Consider the following 24,021-nt stretch of genomic DNA (forward strand, 5'->3'; position numbering starts at 1 on the left):
AATAAGCCATGTAAAGAAACCACTGCATCTCAGGGAACTCTTCAGCTGCCTGACCACCTCCGATCTGCAGATTTAAATGCAATTTTATTTCACCTTTGATCAAAATATGTACATAAGTTTCAACTTCAGGACATGCCTTATATTGCTAAAGCTTTGTCCTTTTCCAAAATTCCTTTAGTTCATATTTAGTACTTGAGACATCTCAGAAAATTAAATATCCTCATTTTTACAGTTGAAAAAGTTCAGGTTTAGAAAGGGCAGCATCTCCAAGGCCACGAGGGCTGTTGGAGCCGGGATTCACCTCCTGGTGCTCGGCATGGGCCCTGGGAGCCCCACTGCAGGCTGCAACCACGCTGAACAGGTCAGAGGGAGGGAGAGGGGCCACCACACTGCCCAGAGGCCAGACGATCGAGAACCTGGGGTGGTCTCCTGGACAGAGGAGGGTGCTGGCTGCAGCCGAGGCCAGTTCTGACTCCTGTACCCGCACCCCACACCTCGCGCGCACTCTTTTGCAGCCGCAGGGATCAGCCCTCAGGAAAACGGAAGTGCTGGGGCCTCGGCTGGCTGGGGCTGCCGTGGAGTCTCACGGTCGAAGATGTTTATGGGGTTCGGGTTCTGTTCTGTTTGGACCCTCTGGTCATGTTGTCAAAGACAAGGAAATTAGCCCCAGCTTTGCCGGTCACGGGTAACCCAACGAAGCACTAACCAGAGGATAGCGTAGCCAGGTCCCTGCTGTACCACGTGCAGGTTCTGCGCAGGCCCACGACATCACGAGTGTGCATTTCTGGGGCTGACCATGAACTCCTGGACAGACAGCACGTGCGGAAAGAAGGATCGGAACCTGACACAAAGCCTGGGGGCCTGGCCTGCCAGTCAGTGGGCAGAAGCGCAGCCAGGGCCCTCGTGACACCCGCCACGGAGATGTCCAGGGCTGGGGTCACAGGTCAGCACCGGGCCCCACCCTCACCGCTGGTGACTCGGGGATTCACAGGGAGGGAGGGAGGCGACTGACAGCCCTGAAGATGGTTCATGCACAGAAACCACTCGCTAATCTTTGCAAAGCCCCGGGCTGCGGAGGAGTGATTTTATCTGATGATGTCCTTAGAACACTATTACTGTCAACACCGTAACAAACTGAGGTGTCACCCTGGTCTTTTGGAGGATGGAAGGGCGTATTCATGCTGCGATCTTCATCACAGTTTGGCCCGGCAGAACCTTCCAGAACCACCACCCCCTCCTGCTTGCCTCATGACCCCATTACTCTCCAATGATGCAGTCACCTTCCCATCGACAGTAGAGGCCCCGGCCACAGGGGCAGCGGGCAGTCTGCCAGCCACATCTTCACTCTCTTTGTCGTTAATCCTCAGGCAAAGCTGGGCCCAGCTCCCAAAGCTGGAAGGCGCCCAGTGCAGAAGAGAGACAGGGAGAGAAGGAGACCAGGGAGGGTGGGAGAGGGGCGAGGGGAAGAGGGATGGCTGGGCCAGCTTTCCGGGAGAGGAGAGGGACGCCAGCCCCCAGGGTCCTGAGCCCGGAATCCCTCCTCACACCTTGCCGCTTTGCAATTTACCTGGTGTACAGAGGGCATTTCTGAAATCTTAGCTCCAGGAGCTGAATTTCAGCGGAATATGCCTTCTTTTCATGAGGCACGGACCAGAGGGGATCTTAGCTGAATACCCAGTAATTACAGGCACTGCCATGATCCACCTGCAAGGCTCGTCAGCTTTCTAAAACAAACACCATTGCTCAAGCCTGTTTACTTTTAAAGCACCCGACAATGCTCGCTTGCTAGTTTGTTTTTGTCCTGCTAAATCTTTGAAAGGCTTTCCATAACTCCTGGCAAATGTTGCCAAATTCAATGCAGTTGGCATTTAAATATAACTTTGGAATCGTGCACTGTTCCTTTTTCGTAACTGCGACGGGGTTGGGAAGGTAGGAGGACGCACTCCCGGCCGAGCTGCCTGGGGCTCCGAGGCTGGGCCACGTCCTTTGCTGCTGGTGCCTCAGGTTCCTGTCTAGAATCGGGCCCCGGGATTCCTCATCCAGACAAGCTCTGAGACTCAGAATATTCCCAGTTTTAGAAAAGCGCTGCAGTGCAGATCCCAGGAGTCTCCTAACACCTGTCACCAAGCATTTTAACGTTTCTGCGGTAAGACTCAGACACGCTCACACTCAGTCAGGCACGCGAAGACCCAGGCAGACTCAGTCAAACTCAGACCAGGTCCTGCTGCCCAGCAGCCCCTAGAGAGCTTCCCGTGCTCCAGAACTGCCGGACTTGGGAGTGGAGGGCGAGGGACTGAGGAGCTGCCGGTGTGGGCGTGAAGCCGCCTGGCTCTGCCCATGCCTGCCACAGTGCTTGGCATTCATGAGGTGAGGCCCAGGCAGTGGGCAATGGAGCTGCCTGGCCTGGCCTGGGCACCCCAGCTCCTCCCTGCGGAGGCCGGTCTGATGCCGGGGTCTGGACTCCAATCACAGAGGTGCCATTGGAAAGGCAGAAACCAAGGCCACAGAACCAGTTAAACCAGGAGGACATCCATGGATGTATTTGCCACATGCTGTTTCTTTTTTCTCTAGTGCACATCTTTTTAAAATAAGAGCATTTCCCCACAGAGCCAAAATCGAATTACCATACTTAACAAAACATCTATCCTTCAATATCAGCCAATATCTAGTACATTTTCCAATTTCTCCAGTTGTCCACAATTTCCTCTGAGGGCAGGTTTGTCTAAGGAAGATCAGACGTGGAACCAGTTCCGCCACCTGCCTCACCAAGGAGGCCGGGTGTCCGGGAAAGGTCCCCACCGGGCCTGTCGGTCCCACCACCTGCCTCGCCGCCGAGAAGGCCGGGTGTCCGGGAAAGGTCCCCACCGGGCCTGGCATTGCTGTCCTGGGGGTTTCTTTCCCATCCCCCCTCATTCCTTAGAAATGGAAATCAGCTCCACACGTTGCTGGATTCGTGGTGAACATTTCAGCTGTGACGTATCCAGGGGATGGGAAGCTCCTGCACTTCCCACCAGGAAATACGCTCCCTGGGTGACCCTCGCTGGGAGGCTGAGGCTGATGCCCACACGAGGGAAGGCTCACAGCCTTCCCTGCCGCCGATACCAGATGAGGGCCCTGTCCCAGCAGCCGCTCACCTCACGGTCTAAACACTCACGGGCTAACCTTGCCCTGGTCCGTGATTTCAGTGGTGTTTGGAAAAGATGATTTTTCTAACTCAGTCACTCATTCACGTTTACGGGCCAACATTCCTTTGTGTTGTTTTTTTGAGACAGAGTCTTATTCTGTTGCCCAGGCTGGAGTGCGACGGTGCGGTCTCGGCTCACTGCAACCTCCACCTCCTGGGTTCGAACAATTCTCCTGCCTCAGCCTGCCAAGTAGCTGGGATTACAGGCATGCGCTACCACACCCAGCTAATGTTTATATTTTTAGTAGAGATGGGGTTTCACCATGCTCCTGCCTCAGCCTCCCAAGTAGCTAGGATTACAGGCATGTGCCACCACACCTGTCTAATGTTTGTATTTTTAGTAGAGATGGGGTTTCTCCATGTTGGCCAGGATGGTCTTGAACCCCTGACCTCAGGTGATCCACCCACCTCGGCCTCCCTAACACTGTAATCCAGTGCTGGGACTATAGGCATGAGACCCCATGCCCAGCCCAACATTCCTTTTTAAAGGAGGTCTTTCCTCATACTTAGAGCCATTTGGTTATACTGGCCTCGTCTTTCTAGCGCAAACAAGATAATGCTCGATTTTTCCCTTTGGCCGCCAATATTCAAAATAAAGAGTTGGTTTAAGATCTGCCTGAGGTGAGTTTTTCAGGCGTTCTCTTTCCTTAGAGTGTCACTGTGGATTCATGGATGTAAACGGATTAGATGTATCCCAGTTAACTATGGACCCATTCTTTTTGATGCTCAGGTTGTCCCAGATTACATCAGTGCCACCTCTTTCAAACTGGCTCTTTGTCTTCTCCACAGGCCCCATTCGTCCTGAAGAGGCCCCTCACCTTCAGGCACAATGAAACGTTCTGAGACCCTTGTGCACGCTGGCTGTCCCCAACCAGAAATCTGCCATTTCTCTATTAGAAACCAGGGTTTGTCTTGGTTGTCACAATGTAACATTAAAATTGCCTCTTCTTGAAATACTGGAAATAAGGGGGAAGCTGCAAATAACCCCATCCCTATGAAAGAAATTAAATTTGTACATAAAACCCTTCCCACAAAGAAAACCCCAAGCCTACAGTAGCAGGAAAAAAAGATTCAGTAGGTACTTACGATAAAATTCTTAGCAAACCAGAAATAATGGGGATCTTCCACAACCCGATTAAATACATTTATAGAAAACTAACACCACCATACTTAAGGTCACTTTTGACACTTCTGTTCCATACTGTACTGGGATCCCAGCCAATGCAATAAGGCAAGAAAAGGAAACAGCATAAAAATCAGAAAGCAAGATGGGGGCAGGGAGGGGAAAAAGAGGAAGAAAGCCATTATTTGCAAGCATGATTATGTATTGAGGAAACCCTATATAATCGACAAAACAAACTACTGAAAACGATTCAGTGAATCTAGTCAGGTTTCAGGATATCTGATCAACACACAAAATTCAATTATCTTCCTATATTTCTATGAACAATTTGAAAATGAAATTGTTAAACAATTCCATATGCAATGGCATAAAAAGGCACCAGACCTGAAGAATAGAAGTAACAGAGCCCCAGCTAGACAGCAGCTGATGTCCACCAAGAGATCGCATGAAGCCATCCCTGGGCAGCTGCCCCGGGTGCCCACCCCCCACTCATCAGATTTTCATCAGACCCTGAAAATCGAAGGTCTGAGCCAGGGAAGCAGACCCAGCTCGTGACAACGAATGTATGAGGCCAAACTGAAGGCACCTGCTGCTTCTTGCCTCCCAGCCTGACAGACACTTAACACGCGGTGGGTCAGTGTGAGGGAGCATGGGAGGAAGCAGGTGGGGGGCCCAGTGAGAGGCAGGATGGTAGGAAGCAGGCAGGGAGCGGGAGGCAGTGAGGGGGAGGGAGGGAGGAAGCAGTTTGGCGGGGGAGGGGGGCCAGTGAGAGGGAGGATGGAAGGAAGGAGGTGCAGGGGGCGGGCAGTAAGAGGGAGGATGGGAGGAAGCAGGGGGCGGGGGATGGGACGAAGAAGGCGGGGGTGGGAGACAGTGAGAGAGAGGGAGGGAGGAAGCCGACCCCACCCTCCAGCCTGGCCTGAGCTGTGGCTGCCTCTGAGAGGGCAGAAGGGCTGGCCTGCAGGGGATGCGCCCCCTGACGCCCACAGAGTGAGACCAAGGGCACCCCCACCTGAATCCCCTCCATGAAGTTTAATGAGTTTACAGGAGCATCGGAGCGGGGGGAATGGTGGCACCAAAAGACATATCCCCCTAGAACCTGCGAGTGGGACCTCATGGAGAATGGGTCTTCACTGATGTAATTAAGTTCAGGTTCTCCAGATAGAATCATGGTGGATTAGGATGGTCTCTGCATCCAATGACAGGTGCCCTTATAAAGGAGAGAACGCAGGGAGATGGATGCTGCGTGAAGAAGGACGGAGCTGGAGTGACGCATCCACAAGCAGAGGAGCACGAAGGCGCAGCGATCCCCAGCACAGCGGAGAGAGGCAGGAACGGCCTCCCCCTCAGAGTCCTTGTCCTCCCTCAGAACCACCCCTCACCTCTCCCTCACAGGCCCCCCGCCTCCCCTCAGAGTCTCCGTCCTCCCTCAGAGTCCCCGTCCTCCCTCAGAACCACCCCCCGCCTCCCCCTCAGAGCCCCCCGCCTCCCCCTCAGAGCCCCCCGCCTCCCCCTCAGAACCCCTGAATTCCCCTCAGAGCCACCCGCCTCCCCCTCAGAGCCTCCGGAGGGAGCAGACTCCACCACCACTTTGTTTCAGACTTCTGGTCTCCAGAACCGTGAGACAGTCAATATCTGCTGTTTTGAGCCACCTGGTTTGTGGGACCTTGTTAACCTTCTTACTACAACCCTAAAAAGCAAATACCAGCACGCACTATTTTATATTTTAAAACCAGGATTATAAAAGCACCATGGAAACGCAGGGAAAGGCACAACTATCCGGTTTTCTCTGGCAGTCGCTCTGAAGAGGAAATGGAGTGGAATTTTTACAACAGGAGTGGGTTACTAACGGGCATTGAGGCACCTTCCTTGGAGGGCGCAGGTGGTGGGGTGGGTGGGGGTGAGGGGCAAATGGCAGAGAGAGAGAAAGAGAGAGAGAAAGGCAGGTCCTGCCTTCGTCCTCCACTTCAGGGGCTCACCTTGGCCACACAGCTAGTTCTGACCAAGAAATGTGGGCAGGGGTGACGCAGTCCACTCCTGGCCCTGGCTCATAAGACCCTCGCAACAGCCTCCTCACCTTCCTCCCCAGCTGTGTACTGATCGGAGAGGACGCCAACCCGGAGGAGGGCAGCGCCACAGGTGGAAGGGTCTGCTGGATCCCTGATGACAGTGTGGAGCCGAGCTCCCTGAGGACTTGCATCACGGCACAGCAGTGCTGAGATATGAGGTGTGCCTCGCGGATGCACCTGCTGTGTGCATGGGTCGGGACGGCATCCTACAGAGATTACAAAGCCTCAAAAATGTCCTCACTGGGGCCACAGAGATCAACACTGGGCCTTAGGAAGAGTGGTGGTGCAGGTGCAGGGGACGCATTGCTGTGGGCACAGATCTGCCGCACCGGGAAAGATGGGGAGGCCACTGAAGCAGCCCAGACAGGTCTGGATCCCGAGAAGCACCCTCCTGGCAGGGGCTGTGGAGACCAGAGGAGGTTCCCTGATGCCTCCTCTTTGAAAGACGCTCTGCACCCGTGTATTTGTGCTCAGTAAGACCCATTTGTTGCACACAAGCTGGCACAGCTCATAATTCAGGGGCAATGGAATTGGAAGGACATTTCAGAAAATCTGTAAACAAAAGCAATTATTCTTTTGTGCAGAAGAAAGAAAACACAACCAGCCATTTTTCCTCATTCTCTGCAGTGTCCGTGAGTGTGGCAGCCAAGCTTAAAATGTACTTGCCTCTCGGATTCAGCCCAGCCCCCTCCATCAACACAACCACCACAAAACTTGGTGTTTTCCCCTACGAACTTTGCCCAATTTTCCTTTATCCACCTGGAAAACAAGACTCCAGGCCATGTTCACTATGAGATTAGTTAATGACTCTCTGTGGCCCTGAGGTCTGCCACCTGCCCTAACCTCACTCCTCAAGGAGGAGGCCCGATAAACTCATTCATAGCGAGGCAGAGGACGCGGTGATGCAGAAGAACATAAAAGCTGACGCTGGGGCTTTGCCAGGTCCCTGGAGACTGAGGCTAAGGGTTGAATGTGCAGTGAAGGGCTCTGGGGTTCCAAAAGCTGAGGGGGACTTCTGTGGCACAGCCCCTGTGGAGACTCAGGTACCTCCCTGGAGGCAGATCCAGGGCAAAGCTCTGCCTTAATCCTCCAAGATCTTTCTCAGGCCTACTCCAGTTTAGCAGGGGACCTGACTTCTAGTTCACGGGATTATCCTGAGTGTTACAGAGAATACACGTGTGAAAGGGGGTGGAGTGCACACGTGCAACCAGAATGCCCTGCACCCCACAGCAGCCAGGTCTGTGCGGAGAAGCCTGGAGGACAATGTGGCTGGCATGGGCTGCTCCCGAGATGATGGACAGATGGACTGGAGCCAGGACCCTCACAGAATATCTAGGGGGGCGGTGGCTGCATGGACAGCAGCTCTTCCAATACGACTTGGAGGCTTCATTTCTGCCTCACATGCGGTGTTGTTGCATCTCTCTGAAGGTCCTCTCATTAAAGACCAGCACCTGCATAATCCATCCACAGCCTGCAGCCCTGCACAGAGGCTCAGACTCCCACCTGCTGCTGTGGGCAATTAAACCACTTAAACCTCATTTACAGGATTATCCAGCTGAACACCCAGGCTGTGCTGCTTAAGGGCTGCAGCCTTGAAAGACATGCTCAAAATGACAGCCTCAGAAAGCCCGCATTGCTGGGAAAGCCTCGTGCTGAGTGGTGCAGTCCACCCTGGGGCCCCCAGAGGAGTTTGCATTTCTCTCCTGTGAGCTCTTTAATGGTGCACGTACAGCAACGCCTCACCCACCAAGCACGGAGGGGCTGACTGATTGGACGTCTCTGCAGCACATGCTGCCGGCGCCATGGCGCCCTGGCTCACAGCAAGTCAACGTTTACACTCGCAGCCTGTTTCTCTGCTGTCGGAGCTCTGGTGAGCCGCCGGCGTCACTGCCACAACACGCCGGGCCCGGTGTCCACCTGCCGCCTCCCCGCCTGGGGCGCCTCTGGGCTGCTAGGCTGGTAAGAGGTCACCCCTGCCATGACAGGGTAGCCAGTGCTGGACCTGCGCTCCTCTAGCAAATGGCTGTGAAACTGGACAAATACAGGGCCACTGTGATGGAGCTGACTGTGAGCCACGCTTCCCACCCTTCTCCTCCCCATCTGCCGTCATAGGAGGCGGAGCGCAGGGAGAACAAGAGCCGCAGTGAGAGGAGGGGCAGCGCCAGGGCTGGGCTTAGCCTGGGGCAACAGAGAAGGAGCTGTGTGGGGGCCGGAGGGGGGAGACCGGGAGGAAAACAACAATGGCTCACAGCGGCCTCAACCTCCTGGGCTCCAGGGATCCCTCTGCCTTGGCCTCCCAAGAAGCTGAAACTACGGGTGCGCACCACCACGCCCAACTAGTTTCTTTTCCTTTTAATAGACGAGGTCTCACTGTGTTTCTGAAACCACTCTTGAACTCCTGAGTTCAGGCAATCCTCCTGCCTCTGCCTCCTAAAATTTGGGCATCACAAACATGAGCCACCACACCCAAAAGACGGTTAATTTCTTAAAAAGGGAACTTTAATGTCTTTAAAAGATTGTCCAAAGCAAAAGCAGCATTGTGTTATGGAGTTTGTGATGTAGGTAGAAGTTAAACATATGACAACTATAACAGGAAGAACAGGGTTAGAGGAATTACACTGTTACAAGTTTCCAACATTTTGTGTGACATGAATAGGCTGATAAATTAAGGATGCATTTTGTTGTCTTTAGAATAACTACTAAAAATGGTAATACCAAGAGACACAGCTAAAAGGCCAACAGAGGTGTAAAACAGAGTGCTAAAAAATTTCAATTAACCCAAAAAAGGCAGGAATGGAGGAACAAAGGAACAAAAATATGACAAATAGAAAACAAATGACAAGATAAGACACTTAGAAAACAAGTAGCAAGATGGAGGATGTACAGCAACCTCATCAATCATTACAGGAATGGCAAATGGAGAAACTCCACGTGCAAAGTGGAGACTGTCACCAAGACCCAACTCCATCTATGGACACCCACTTAAGATACAAAGACAGGTTTGGTGTCTAAAGGATAGAAAAAGATCCACAGTGGGCCAGGCGTGGTCCCAGCATTGTGGGAGGCAGAGCTGTAAGAATCACTTGAGTCTAAGAGTTTGACCTGTAATCGCAGCACTTTGGGAGGCTGAGGCAGACAGATCACCTGAGGTCAAGAGTTCGAGACCAGCCTGGCCAACATGGTGAAACCCTGTCTCTACTAAAAATACAAAAAATTAGCCAGGCATGGTGGTACGTGCCTGTAATCCCAGTTACTGGGGAGGCTGAGGCAGGAAAATTGCTTGAACCTAGGAGGTGGAGGTTGCAGCGAGCCGAGATCATGCCACTGCACTCCAGCCTGGGCAACAAGAGTGAAACTCCTTCTCAAAAAAAAAAAAAAAAAAAAAAAAAGAGTTTGAAACAAGCCTGGGCAATCAGCCTACAAAAAATGCAAAAAAAAAAAAAAAAAAATTAGCCTGGCATGGTGGTGTGCACCTGTGGTTTCAGCTACTCTGGAGGCTACGGTGGGAGGATCACTTGAGCCCAGGAGGTCGAGGCTGTGGTGAGCCGAGATGGCAACACTGCACTCCAGCCTGGGCAACAGAGTGAGACCTAGTCTCAAAAAAAAAAAAAAAAAAAAAAGGAAAAAAGTGGCCGGGCACGGTGGCTTATGCCTGTAATCCCAGTACTTTGGGAGGCCAAGGTGGGCAGATCACAAGGTCAGGAGATCAAGACCATCCTGGCTAACACGGTGAAACCCTGTCTCTACTAAGAAAATATGAAAAAAAAAAAAATTAGCCGGGCGTGGTGGTGGGCGCCTGTAGTCCCAACCAGTCGGGAGGCTGAGGCAGGAGAATGGCGTGAACCCAGGAGGCAGAGCTTGCAGTGAGCCGAGATCGCACCACTGCCCTCCAGCCTGGGCGACAGAGCAAGAATTCATCTAAAAAAGGAAATAAAAGGAAAAAAGAATAGAAAAAGGAAAAGATACAGAGCGCCAATTCTGTGCATAAGAAAGCAGCCCTGGGACACGCACATGAGACCAGGTAGCACCCCTGAAGATAAAGAGGGATGTTCCATGACGACACCATGGTCAGCCTCTGTGAGGATCACAGAAAAATCCTAAATGCCTAAAAAAATAATAAGTTTCAAAATACACGAAGTAAAAAGGACAGAACTGAAAGAATAGAGAAATTCACTGTCCTAGTTGGAGATGTAATGGCTCTGCAAGCACAGCAGACAGGACAGGAAGGATTCGCCGGTTTTAAGAGCACTGTCAACCAGCTGCACCTCATTAACTCTTGGAGAGCGTCCCACCCCACAGCTGCAGAACACACGTAATTTTCGAGTGTGCATGGAGCATTTACGAAGATAGGGCTTATGGTTTGTTTTTTTTTTGAGACGGAGTCTCGCTCCGTCGCCCAGGCTGGAGTGCAGGAGCCGGATCTCAGCTCACTGCAAGCTCCGCCTCCCGGGTTCACGCCATTCTCCTGCCTCAGCCTCCCGAGTTGCTGGGACTACAGGCGCCCGGCACCTCGCCCGGCTAATTTTTTGTATTTTTAGTAGAGACGGGGTTTCACCGTGTTAGCCAGGATGGTCTCGATCTCCTGACCTCGTGATCCACCCGTCTCGGCCTCCCAAAGTGCTGGGATTACAGGCTTGAGCCACCGCGCCCGGCCAGGGCTTATGTTAAACAGTAAGAATAAGTCTCCGTAATTTTAAAAAGTGAGATCCTGCAGTTTGTTCCTTCATCAAAATGGAGTTAAATCAGTAATAGCAAGATCCCTTTTAGACTCTCCACATATTTGGAAAGTGGGCAAGACTCTTCTAAATATGCTTCTCAGAATAGGGGGTTTAAAAAATAAATACATAAATAAAGAGAGTTTCCTAAATAAAGCATGGTCAAAGAAGAAATCCAAAGAAAATCGGCACGTATTTCAAATATTCATCAAAATATTACACAAAAATTGTAGCATAGTGGTAGAGGAAGATTTGTTACTTTAAACACTGACAACATTTCAACGAAGAAGGTACACGGTGATCAATACCCTCATGAAAGGGTGTTCAACTCACCCGTCGCGAGGAAATGCAAACTAACGCCTCACTGAGATCCGCCAAACTTCTGGTGCAGACTGTGACCTGGCAGAGGCGAGAAGGAGGAGATTGGGGGTGAGGTCCACGTGTCCCAGGCAGGGGACAGAGGCCAGAAGGAAGTGGCTGGGGGTGAGATCCACATGTCCCAGGCAGGGACGGAGAGGAGGGAGAACTGGAGAGCAGCATCTGCTTCCAGCCAGGTCACATGTTTGGAGACGCGGTGTCACCTCAATGTGAGGAACAGCCACCAAAGACACGTCTGTACTTCCTCCCACCACCTCTCACCAGGGATCAGAATCCCGGCCCCGGGGACCCTCGACCCATAAACATCTTGGGCCTGCAGCACCACCGAGCACGCCACAGCCTTGGCCTGGGGCTGCTTCAGAGACACTGCACAGGGGCCTCTCACTTCCCCGGCCAGGAGCCACCCACGCTGCACCCAGGGAGGCCCCATCTGCGTCTGTCCCACCTTTCAGACCGAGCCAGCCAGAGGCGCCAGAAAGACTATGCCAGGCCTCAGCTGTGTTGAAACCCAGGTTGGGGACAGTGGCAAGACCTGTGCCACCGTCTGCCCTTGATCCTGGCTGGATTCAGTTACGTGGCTGCACCCCAGTGAAGGCGCAGAGGGCACCACCACCTGCACAGGAAGGGAAGGAAGCCCACAGCAGAGCACGCTCACGTGTGGCCACGCCCCCGGCCCAGCCCCCTCACACATGGCCACACCCCCTGCCGGCCCCCTCACATGTGACCACACCCCCGGTCAGCCCCCTTCCACACGTGGTCACGCCCCCTCGCACATGACCACGCCCCTCCCAGCCCCCTCACACACGGCCACGCCTCTTACCCAGCCCCTCACACGCGTGGCCACGCCCCCTTCTCAGCCTCCTCACGCGCGTGGCCTCGCCCCCTGCACGGCCCCTTCACACGTGGCCACGCCCCTGCCCAGCCCCCTCACACGCATGGCCACGCCCCTGCTCAGCGCCGTCACACTTACGGCCACGCCCCTACCCAGCCCCCTCACACGTATGGCCACGCCCCTGCTCAGCGCCCTCACACGCACGGCCACGCCCCTGCTCAGCGCCCTATCGCGTGCTGCCCCCCCGTGCCCATCCAGGGCGGCCTCCTCCGCACCAGGGCTGACCCAGTGTGGGGTCCAGGTGGGCTCTGGGAGGCCCCAGGGCAGAGCTGTATCCCGCGTCACTGAGGCTGCACCGAGAAAAAGGAAGGGGCGGAGGAAGCTGAAACCCGACCCGCGCTGCCTGGGTGTGGCGAGCCCGCTCGGGTGTAGTCGTCCCGCCCGCTCATCTGCTTTCCCTCCGTCTGTAATACGCGTGGCACCCGGAGTGTGTGACTTTTGTGATGTTCTTTTAGGGGAGACATAACGCAGTCCTCTGTCCGGCCTCCTGCCGGGAATGGTCATGGGGGCGCGGTGAACCCCATGCGTGCCGAGGGCCGCCTTGGAGCCCAGCACCACACAGGTCAGGGCAGTGTTAGCCACTGCTGAATGACTCCTGTTGTGGTAAAATTGTTTTGACTCTTAAAGACTACACACAGCCCATTCTGCCATTATTTAGGGTGAATTATACTGCTGGGTCACAAGGAGAAGACGTGGCTCCTCTTGATGCTGAGGGAGGCCTGGAAGTCATTGCTGGGAGCATGGGAAGAGTGCTCCCCGAGGCAGAGCCTCCCAGGAGACAGAGGCGGCCCAGCGATGACCTGGGAGGTGGTGGGCACAGGTGTTCGGGGTCCCTCGGGGCCCACCATCGGAGGCCCCTCAGCAGGCCCTAACCTCCCCCTTGTGTCCTAAGGCAGTTCCGCTTGCATTGGCAATGGTCATTTCACTACTTCTGACCTGGAAACGAGGTATATGTTTGGGGGTGTCACGAGGCTCCCAAAGGGGTGCTCACAGGGCGCTTTTTCTTATTTTATAAAACCAGCTAAACGAGCCACACCCCGAGGGGCAGTACCCCTGCTCACCCCTGGAGGGACTCTCCCAGGGCTGAGGGTCTTCCCCAGGTGCCTCACCCAGGCTTCTCCCAAGTGTGGGGTGGCCTTCAGTCTGCTGAGAAAAGATGTGGGTTGTCTGGCAGTCACTCTGCACTGGATTCACAGGAACCTCTGCTGCCTCCCTGGTCCCCCTTGATTGGCGCTGGGTCTAGGAACCAGCTCTGGGTTGGAACTGGACTTGAAAATGTCATTTTCTGCCTGTACCCACCAAGGCCACCTGGGGCTGTGGAGCGAGGAAACCCCTGTCGCTCTCCTCAGATGTTGGCTCCAGGGCACCCTCAGTGTCCCCGACTCCAAATCACCTTTTCTTCCCAAATGACCCCAGCAGCGTAGGCCAGCCCCAGCTGGAAAGACTGCTCCCCTCGCCCCTCTCCTCTGCTCCCCTGCCCTCTCTTCACCTCCCGTCCCTTCCTTTCTTCTGCAGGTGGAAGTCCTGGGCCAATCCCACATCCACATCCCTCACTGCACTCCTGGATCACACCTGGACAGACACAGAACTAGTCCTGGGAGTGATCACAGGGCCAGGACCCTAGTAATGAGTTATGTAAATAGCTCTGGGTGTCTGGAATTGGTTCTCTGCTCCAACTAGATTTAAAGGCATTCACGCTCTGTTCCCAGGGGTACCAGGGTGCTAGGTGCCCACAGGAGTAGCATACAGGCACTCAGATTGTCACCTGCAGACATCTGTAATCAAGTGCCTATAGGATGCCTGGCCCTGGGCATCAAGGGAAAAATGTAGGGGTGTAGCTGGGTGGGCGGATGCTTCTAAGTGTGCTGAAGAACTTGGGGGAAAAGTGAAAGGCCTCCAATTTGGCCTCCAAAGTCCCAGGCAAAGAGGGACACTTGCCACTAACAGGTGGGGACATTCCCCAAAGGCTGTGAGGCAGGGTGGAGGCATCGCCAGGACCCCAGCCCTCTGCTGCCTTTCCTGTACAGAGGTGCAAAGTGCCAGGCACCAGAAGGAAAGGGAAGGAGACAGACACCCAAACTTCTGCTCCAGCTAGGACCTCTCACTGAGGCCCAAGTGGTGTAACCCTCCACCTACCAACCATCCTGGGACCCGGATCGCCGGGTGGTCACTCCTCCTGGGGACTTCCCTGGCCTCCTCCTGCTCCCCTTGCCAAAGCTGCAGGTAAAGGAGCCCCAGCCCACCCCATCCAGCCGTTGTCCAAGGCCAAGGCCTGCCTGTCCACCTGAATATCCAGGGTCCAGGGTAACCAGCCTGATCCTAACCCAACCCTGCAACAGGTAGTTACATAAATCAGCACAGACCCCAGACACTTAGAGCTGCATTCGCTTTATCCACCTCAGGGTGATGGGAGCTGCTGTTGGAGTTCCCACTGACCCTCCCAGGGAACCCCAAGCCTGTGCTCAGCCTCACACGCTCTGGGCGGACTTGGTTTCAGCGGGAACGACATCTGACCCTGGACGAGCTGACCCCCATCACTAGGAAATGTACCTAAAGTCAGGAAATTATTCAGACTTTGAGTCCCCTCAACTTTGGCTGAACTAATAGCAATTACATTAAAAGTGTGTCTGCCCTTCATCTTTGATTTTGATATTAAATATCTCTACTATCAATTCAGTTGCCTAAAGTCGTTACTGCTACCTCATATTTAATTAGGCCCAACCTGGCCACTCAAACCATACAGGAGACTCAGGTGAGAGGTCAGATATAGGCTCAGGTTAAAGTTCCAGTGTGGGCTCAGGTGAGGGCTCAGGTGCAGGTTCCAGTGAGGGCTCAGGCTAAGGTTCCCGTGAGGGCTCAGGCGCGGCCTCAGGTGAGCGCTCAGGTGAGGGCTCAGGTGCGGGCTCAGGTGAGGGCTCAGGTGAGCGCTCAGGTGCGGGCTCAGGTGCGGCCTCAGGTGAGGGCTCAGGTGCAGGCTCAGGCGCAGCCTCAGGTGAGCGCTCAGGTGCGGGCTCAGGTGCGGCCTCAGGTGAGGGCTCAGGTGCAGGCTCAGGCGAAGCCTCAGGTGCGGCCTCAGGTGCGGGCTCAGGTGCGGCCTCAGGTGCGGGCTCAGGTGCGGGCTCAGGTGCGGCCTCAGGTGAGGGCTCAGGTGCAGGCTCAGGTGCAGCCTCAGGTGAGCGCTCAGGTGAGGGCTCAGGTGCGGCCTCAGGTGTGGGCTCAGGTGCGGGCTCAGGTGCGGCCTCAGGTGAGTGCTCAGGTGCGGGCTCAGGTGCGGCCTCAGGTGAGGGCTCAGGTGAGGGCTTAGGCGCGGGCTCAGGCGCAGCCTCAGGTGAGGGCTCAGGTGCGGGCTCAGGTGCGGGCTCAGGTGCAGGCTCAGGTGAGAGCTCAGGTGCAGGCTCAGGTGTGGCCTCAGGTGAGGGCTCAGGTGCGGGCTCAGGTGCGGGCTCAGGTGCGGGCTCAGGTGAGGGCTCAGGTGCGGGCTCAGGTGAGAGCTCAGGTGCGGCCTCAGGTGAGAGCTCAGGTGCGGCCTCAGGTGCGGGCTCGGGTGCGGCCTCAGGTGAGCACTCGGGTGCGGGCTCGGGTGCGGCCTCAGGTGAGCGCTCAGGTGCAGGCTCAGGTGAGGGCTCAGGTGCGGGCTCAGGTGCGGGCTCAGGTGCGGGCTCAGGTGCGGCCTCAGATGAGCGCTCAGGTGTGGCTCAGGGTGAGCGTTCAGCTTGGGCTGCCTGGCATGTGAGCCCCAGGCCTGCCCTTGGCTTTTGAGCTGGTGTCTGTGCCTCGGCTTTCCCGCGACCACGGCAGTGCATTCAGCACTCACAGTACCGTATTTGCCTTCACAGCGGTGAGCCGCACACCGGTGAGTGCACCCGTGGCCTCAGCTCCCATTTTTACTGGTGAATGTAACAATTAATTAAATAAATACAATCACTAATGAAACCAATGGTAACAATGCTGATGATGGGTAGTCTGTTAGTTTTAACGAACTCATCTGATTAAGCCGAGAAGCAGTTCGACAGCATTGGGGACAAGGGAGCGTCCCCAGAGATCCGCGCCCTCCCAGGCCTTCGACAACAGGATCTGCTCGTCCCCTATAGCGGCCACACGGGGGCGCCGCAGGACAGCGAGGAGTGGGCCGGGGGCGAAGGAGGGAGAGAGGGACGGGGTGGGGAGGCCTGGCGAGGGAGGGGAGCGAGGAGACGGATGGGGTGGGGGAGTCGGGACAGGGAGGGAAGCAGAGAGAGGGACGGGGTGGGGGCGTGTGGCCGGGAGGGGGAGGGAGAAAGAGGAAGGGGAGGGAAGGGGAATGGAGAAAGAAGGGGGCGGGAGAGGGACAGGAGGAGGGGAGAGGGACCGGGAGAGGGCTGGGAGGACCGAGAAAGGAGGGTCGGGAGAGGGTCAGGAAAGAAGGACCAGGAAGTGGCTGAGAAGGGGGAGGAGTGAGGGTCATGGGGGGTGGGAGTCAAAGGGCCGGACAGGGGCCCTGGGCAGGTGTCGGGGGAGTTGGGGTCAAGCAGGCCAGGGAGCTGAGCGGTGGCCAGGGAGCTGGGGTGTCCCAGGTGCCTTTGGAAACCCTGGGGGGGTTCTTCCAGGATGGGCGGGTGCCTGCAGCCTTTGGGGCTCCCTAGCAGGGTGCGGAAGGACCCCAAGGGCAGGAGTTTCCGGGCAGCCCCGAGGCAGACAGAAGGAATCCCCTTGGGAAAGGTGGGGATCTCTCACCTGTTGCTGAGGCTGCTCCGCCTGCCCCCAGGGCCCACAAGGAAGGGGGTCCCAGGTGACAGTCATGTCCTGTGTCCTGACAGGGTCAGATGCTGGGAGCTGACCAACGGCAGGGATGGGCCGGGAGCCATCCTGAAGGCTGAGTTGGGTAGGTTGTGGAGAAGGCACCAGCCTTGCCTTCTTCCTCTTCAGTGGCCACATTTTAGTAGCCATGCGACCAAGCGAGGTCACTGCAGGGTGGCCCCTCTTGTGCTCATATGAGGACACCTGTGCACAGGCTTCTGGGGTGTGTGGCGCTGAGGGCAGGGGCATGGGTCCAGAACACAGAGCCTCCCTGTGCCCTCCCTGCCCTGGGCCCCAGAACTCACCCACCCTCAGGGCCCCAGCAAGCTCCCAGCCAGGGATGGCCTGGCAGGCGATGGGAGAAGGGAGAGGTCAGGGCCTTGTGCCCCCTGCCTGGGGCCTCAGGTGCTCTTGTGAGTCCCCCGCCCACAGCCCCTGAGACCACTGCCCCACAGCGCTGGGCAGAAGGGGTGGCGAGGGGCACCTGCTGTCGGCCTGAGGCGGCCAAGCTGCCCACCCAGGAGACCCCCAGAGCCCCTGGTCCACTAGAGGAAAGCAGACTCCCAAATCCCATCCCAGGATGAGGCTGGCTTGGGCCCTATAAGTCGGTGTGTGGGGTTCCTGCCACCCTGCAGTTGGGCCCCCAAAGCCCCGGATTCCGGTTTATCCTGGGACCCCTGTCCGTGCAGTTGGGCCCCAAAACCTGGATTGGGGTTTCTCCTGGGACCCTCGTCCCTGCAGTTCGGCCCCAAGGCCTGGATTCGGGTTTCTCCTGGACCCTCGTCCGTGTCACCTGCAGGCTGGCTGCTGTCTCCAGCCTCTGTGTGGGGTGGAACCTCCTGGGGCCCATGGGGTCTCCATCGGTGCCCGGTAAGCAGAGGGTGCCAGGTTGGGATGAGAGGTTCCACTGCTTCCTCTTGAAGCCCCCCCACCACCTGCATCCGAGCCCACCACAGCTGTGTGGGAGAGCGCCCCCCCGCCACGCCTCCCCCGCACACCCCAGGGGTCCAGGCCAGCCTGGCGGGCAGAATCTCCGGAGGTGCTGGCCCCCCTCCCCAGCAGGGGCCCTGGACGAGGCTTCCCCTTTCTACCGGGCAGGGCTTCCCCAGTTGCAGACGCCAGGGTCTCCCCAGGCAGTTCCCAACCTCCCAGGACCCTCAGGGTGGACCCTGCCGGACAGTCGGACCCAGACACTGCCACGGTCAGGCCCCCACCTGGCTGGGACAGCCGGGTGTCCCAACACCCCCCGCCCCTAGAAAATGGAACCTGGGCTCTTTTAAAATGAAAATCCAGTGTGTGGCTTTGAGTAACAGGAGAGTTTTCTGTCATCTGCAATGGATCGAATTTATCAAACGCAGACAGGCTGAGAGCCCCACCGTGGCCCCCCACCCCTATGGATGAGAGGGGCCAAGATCCCTCCCGAGGCTACACTGAGGATGGGGGGAAGAGGGAGGGCGTGCCAAGCCAGTCTCAGCGGGGGCTCGAGTCTTTCCTGGAGAGAGGTAAGTGGCCTCTTCCACGAGGCCCCTGGGTCCACACAGGAGGGAGGTTAATTTGCACCTGACACGGAGTCGAGTCGGAGCTGGAGCTTCCTGTCCTATCCCAGGAGGCACACATGGCCAGGAATGTGGAATCCCCAAGAGGGAGCTCTCCCCAGGGGAAGAAGCGGTGGGCGTGAGGGGCCCCTGCAGGGTGGAGGGACAGAAGGACCGGCCCAGGTTTCTTTCGCCTGGAAACCTCCCTCGGTGGAGGGCTGCGTGGCTGGCTTTGCTTGATTTTATTGGAGTTACACACATAGGAAGAGCCTGGAGCACACAGGAACAGCTCAGGGCAGACCCACAACACCACTAGAAGCGAGCGACAGGAGAGGCTGGGCTGCTGGCGGGGCAGGGTCTCAGAGGCAGGGGTGGGGTCCTGGAGGCAGGGCAGGCGTCTCAAAGGTGAGGCCTCGGAGGTGATGGGGCGGGGCCTCGGAGGCGGGGGTCTCAGAGGCAGGGGTGGGGTCTCCCTCGGAGGCGGGGGGGCGGGGCCTCGGAGGCAGGGCGGGCGTCTGAGAGGCAGGGGCGGGGGTCCCAGAGATGAGGCGGGGTCCCAGAGGCGAGGGTTGCCTGAACTTCGGGGCGTCACACTTGCTGCGGGTAGATCCCGGGGTTCAGCCGACACATGCACATGAGCCAGAAGACGCACACGGTCATGGACACCCAGATCCAGAAATCCTCGTAGGGCTCGGCGTGCGGCCTGCGACCGGCGCGGCCAGGGCGCTCGTCTTCCTCCCAGCGGCACCCACAGCGGGCCTTGTGGAACCTGGACCTCAGCCGCCTCTTCTGGTAATAGCCTTGGGAGACGCAGCCATTGCCCTGGGGGCCGTAGGCAACGTGGCCACCGCCCTTGTGCTTTATGACATCGAAGACTGAGAAGGGGATGGTGATGGAGCCCTCACTGACGGTGACGGGGCCCTGGGCATCGGCCTCCAGAGGGGCGTCCTGACCCGCGGTGACGAGGCCACCTTCCTTCTCTTTGCCTTCAGAGACGTCAGTAAAGGAATCTTTGCCTTGGACATCAGCAGGGAAGGAGAGGGCGAGGGAGCCCTTGACCTGGGAGGCGAGGCCACCAGCGTTGGTCTCTGGCAGGGGGTCGTGACCCACAGGGATGAGGCCCTGGCCGCCTCCTTCCTTCTCGTTGCCTTCAGCCACTTCAGCAACGGCGTCCTTGACATCAGTAAAGATGAAGGGGAGGGTGATGGAGGCCTCTTTAGTGGCCACAGGGCCATCGGTGGCCTCTGAGAAGATGTTGGTGAAGATGCTAGTGAGGGAGGAGGGGAAGGTGAGGGAGCCCTCCCCACTGGCCGAGAGGCCGACGCAGTAGAACATGGTTGGCGTGTGTTTCCCCGCAGGGACAAGGCCATTGTTGAGGGAGACGGGGCCCCAGCCCTGGGCCACGCCAACGGGGCTACAGAGGGAACCCCGGCCCTTGAAAAGGAAACCTTTGAGCTCGAAGGTCTGGATACTGCTGCCGAGGAGGCCGGGGCCATGGAAGAGGGGGTCTCCAATGGCCACTGGGAAGCCTTTGCCCCCAGGCATGGCCACAGAATCCCCAGACAGGTAGATGGAGCCCTGGCCAATGACCAGAGCCCCATGGCTGCCGGTCACAGGGAGAGAGGCCTCCTGTGAAAGAGAGGCAGGGATTGCAGGGCCCTCAGCGATGGGCACCTGGTCATTGCTGGCGCGCACAAGGGAGAAGGGGATGGCGATGACACCACCACCCTTGCCGAGGTCATCGCCGGAGGTGGGCAGCTGTTTGCCCCTGGAGACGGCGCCGGTGCCACCCCAGGCCGTGGCAGGGAAGTTGCCTGTCGTGGTGTTGGTGCTCCAGGCAGGGTCTGGGGCCTTCTGAAGGAAACAGACCCCCAGCTCGCAGGCCTCACAGCAGCCCTCGTAGGCCTCCCTGGGGTGCCGGGTTGGGCCGAGGCCATCCCCGTAGCAGTCCTGCAGGATGTGCAAGACCAGCCTGCTGAGGAAGGGCCGCTCGCCTGGGGGCCTCACCTGGCAGTCTCCGGGCGCAGGGCACAGCTTGCACCGCTGGCCCCAGATGCGCATCTTCACCAGCCCCCGGCGGCCGGCCCTGTCCCACCACAGGTGGAAAAGGACATGCACGTGGGCCGAGTCCCAGGTCCCCGGACAGCGACTGCACTGGAGCCTGCGGGGGAAAGAGGTGCATGTGAGTGCAGCAGAAGGAGGCCCCACGGCCGGGCCTCGCGCTCTGTTCTGTGGCCTCCTTGCCCATCCGACCCCAGCGCCTCGCTGCCCCCTGCCTCGCATCCCACACTCAAACCCCAAACCTCAAACCTCACCCGCCAGCCACCCAGGGCCACGGCCAAGGCGGCCCAGCACCTGCTCCTGCCTGTGCTGAGGCTCTGAAACCACCAGCCCCTTGGCCACACGGGCAAACGCAGGCCCATGCACGCTAGCTTGCAACCCCCTCATCTGGAGCGCTGTTCTCAGCAAAGCAAACCTCCTCTCAGCAGTTTTGCAGCAAAACCCGCTCTGGCCTGGCCTCTGTGAGGTGTCGGCCACCTGCCGCCCGCGTGGCTCTGCTGGTGTTTTGTGAGTTGGGGTTAACACAGGAAGAGGCAGGCCAGCTGACACACTTAGAAGGGGAAAAGCATGCATCTGGGGGCTGTCCCTGGGGGCTCAGCAAGTGGGGGTCCCTGTCCTGACTGAGAGGAGGTGATCCCCCCGTCACCTGCCAGCTGAGGGAAAGGGCATCACTGAGGCCTGCGGTCATGGCCCAGGCAGCCCTGCTGGGTGTCGCCAGGCGAGGGGAGATTTGGGGAGAGCACTGGGAGAGATTGGCTTGTCCACAGCAGTCACCAGACCGGTGACCATTTGCTAACCACACAAGCAGCTGTGAGCTTCAGGGAACCCTGCATGAATGAGAGGCTCTGCTTCAGTTCCACGCAGTGGAACTTTCTGGATGACAGAATGTTCTATAGCCACACTGCCCCACCTGCAGCCGGCAGCCACACTGGCCACAGAGCCCGTGGACACGGTCGTGCTGGAGGAACTGAACTGCTGACTGTATTTAAATGGGACTGAGGAGCCTGCCAAAGCCACAGGCGCTGGGGCTCATGTTGGGGCACCCGTCCTCAGTTCTCTTCCGCCAGCTGGGAGCCACTCAGAGCCATCTCCGCCTGGCTGTGGGAACGGTGATGTGCTTCCAAGCACTTCTCAGACCCCAACACGGGTTATTACTTTCCCAACTTCTGAAAAAGCTGGGATTCTGCACACACCTGGCCCCAGGGGTCTCAGGCACTAAGGGGCTGTGTCCAAGGGCAGGATGACTCCCCCTTTGCCCAGGGCATCTCCACAGAGGGACTGACCAGCCGGCAGCCTGGGGGCCTGTCAGGCCGGGCGTCTGCGAGGCTGTGGAGCTGCCCTGCGCCCCTCCCAGCTGGCTCCTGGCAGAGCTGTGGATGCCTTGCCGGGTAGAGAAGGAGATGGGGCCCACCCTGTTGTGCTGACGGCACCACGACCATGACGATGGCCCGTGAGGCTCACATGTGACTCACAGCCACCCCAGGCCCCCGATCAGGGCCGTCTGCAGCGCAGGGCTGGATGGTGACCACAGGCACCGGCACGCCCCAGGGCCCACCTGTCAGCACAGACGGCTTCGAGGCCACGGCACTGCCATGGAAACAGGAGATAAGCCTGTGTCCAAGGGCAGCGCTGGCCTGAGGAGCCGAGTGAGGGAAACCAAACCCTCCACGAGGCACCCGCCATGTCTTCCCCGGGATCCCTGCGTCAGCAGCCGTGTGCCCAGCATGGCGAGGCAGAGGCTCAGACGGGAGAAAGAAGGAGCACCCAGTCCCCCCTCCCGTCTCAGGGACAAGAAGAGGCCCGACAGCCCCACCCAGCCTCTGGGACCACCCAAAGTCCTGTGGAAAAGCACCTTCAGCCCCCTCCCTCTCCCAGGGTCCCCAGCCTCTGGCCGCACCTCGAGAGCCCCACCAGCAGGTACTGGACGCCACCGCCGTCCAGGCGTCCTGGGACCAGGCTGTGCTCAGGTAGCAGAACCCAGACGTCCTGGGGTTTCCTCTCGGCCATGGCCAGGGTGAAGGTGCTGGCCCACATGTCTGCCCCAGCCCCGTCCATGCTGCCGCCTGGCTCCGCAGTGCGGGCTGAGGGCTGCGCCCGCCGGGGGCCCAAGGAAGCATCCCTGCATCCGGCGCCGGCCAATCAGCCACCTTGACAACAGCACGGTCTCCATGGCAACCAGATTTGTCTCCAAGAAATGGGAAGCAGAAAGGAAAAATACAATACAATGCAATCTCCCATGACCCCACCACCCAGAGAGCATCCCTGTGGCAGCAGCACCGTGGGGGCGGCAGCACCATGGGGGTGGCAGCACCGTGGGGGGCCCGTGGACACGCAGGGGCCTCCCCAGACCTGTGCGTGTAGAGGCCCAGGTGTTTCCACACATCGCTCTAAGGAATCATCCCCAGCCCTCTCTTTCTACTGCGCACCAGGAACAGTGGCCCACACTCATCCCTTGCTGAACACTTCGTATTTTTCCAGCTTGTGGCTGTCATGTAACTTATTCACTCAGCTTCTCTCTGCAAACAGCACTAACGCTTTTCACACAAACAAAGCTGAGAAGAACTTTATAGAACGTGTATCACTGCAGATTGTCCCGTGGGTGTATTCTCTTAAACGTTTTACTAGTGAGAAATATAAAATATTTACATAAAATGCCTAAAACATAAATGCAGAGTTTCACAAATTATTCTAAAGTCTTAGTCACCACCTCCCAGAGGAAGAAAGAGAACCTCGCTCTGCCAGCCTCCAGAGCCGACTGCCTGTTCGCTCCCGATTTCAGCCCGCGGCCCCACCCCCACCCCCCACCCTCCTGGCAGAGGTGCCACCAGCCTGGCCGTGCCTGCACGGACCACGATGAGGCTTCAACACCTGTGATGCCTCCCTCACTGAGCCCTTTAGCTGTGCAGCTTCTGAGCTTCACGTAAACACCCCATGTGTGTGCCCAGCTTCTCACACCTTTTCAGGTTAGTTTGTGAGATTCAGTGGCATTGCTGTGCATGGCAGCCACCTGTCAGGGCACAACAAGAAAGGGTGAGCTGAGAAGGAGCTGGGACGTGCAGGGGCGGAGGCAGCCGGCGATCCCTACAAAAGCTCAGCACAGATCTGCCCCCGGGAGCCTCCAGGCCGCCCGGCTCTCCTCACAGCTCCCATCTCACCATCTCTCTGCTCTGCACACTGAACAATCTCTTCTCATTTTTCTACCACTTCACGCATTATCTCCTCGTCTCTGTCCACTCTGCAGCTCACGCTGGCAAGTGAGTGCATGTTGTCATAGTTTTCAAATCTGTG

General features: G+C 57.4%; 2 protein-coding genes across 3 annotated transcripts in view; one reads left to right on the top strand and one right to left on the bottom strand.

The window, feature by feature from the left end:
• The window catches only part of THAP4 (THAP domain containing 4), a 691,437-nt gene that overhangs the window by 410,494 nt on the left and 256,922 nt on the right, over positions 1–24,021 (top strand). The gene's annotated exons all lie outside the window — the stretch shown is intronic.
• On the bottom strand, positions 19,198–22,840 carry RTP5 (receptor transporter protein 5 (putative)). The gene is made up of 2 exons (XM_050751968.1): positions 22,631–22,840; positions 19,198–20,833 (listed from the first exon to the last, which is right to left on the bottom strand). The coding sequence occupies exons 1-2, from the start codon at positions 22,786–22,788 to the stop codon at positions 19,261–19,263; spliced, it is 1,731 nt and encodes a 576-aa protein (XP_050607925.1). The 5' UTR covers positions 22,789–22,840; the 3' UTR covers positions 19,198–19,260.

Source organism: Macaca thibetana, chromosome 12, assembly GCF_024542745.1.
Source record: "Macaca thibetana thibetana isolate TM-01 chromosome 12, ASM2454274v1, whole genome shotgun sequence".
Classification (NCBI taxonomy): Eukaryota; Metazoa; Chordata; class Mammalia; order Primates; family Cercopithecidae; genus Macaca; species Macaca thibetana.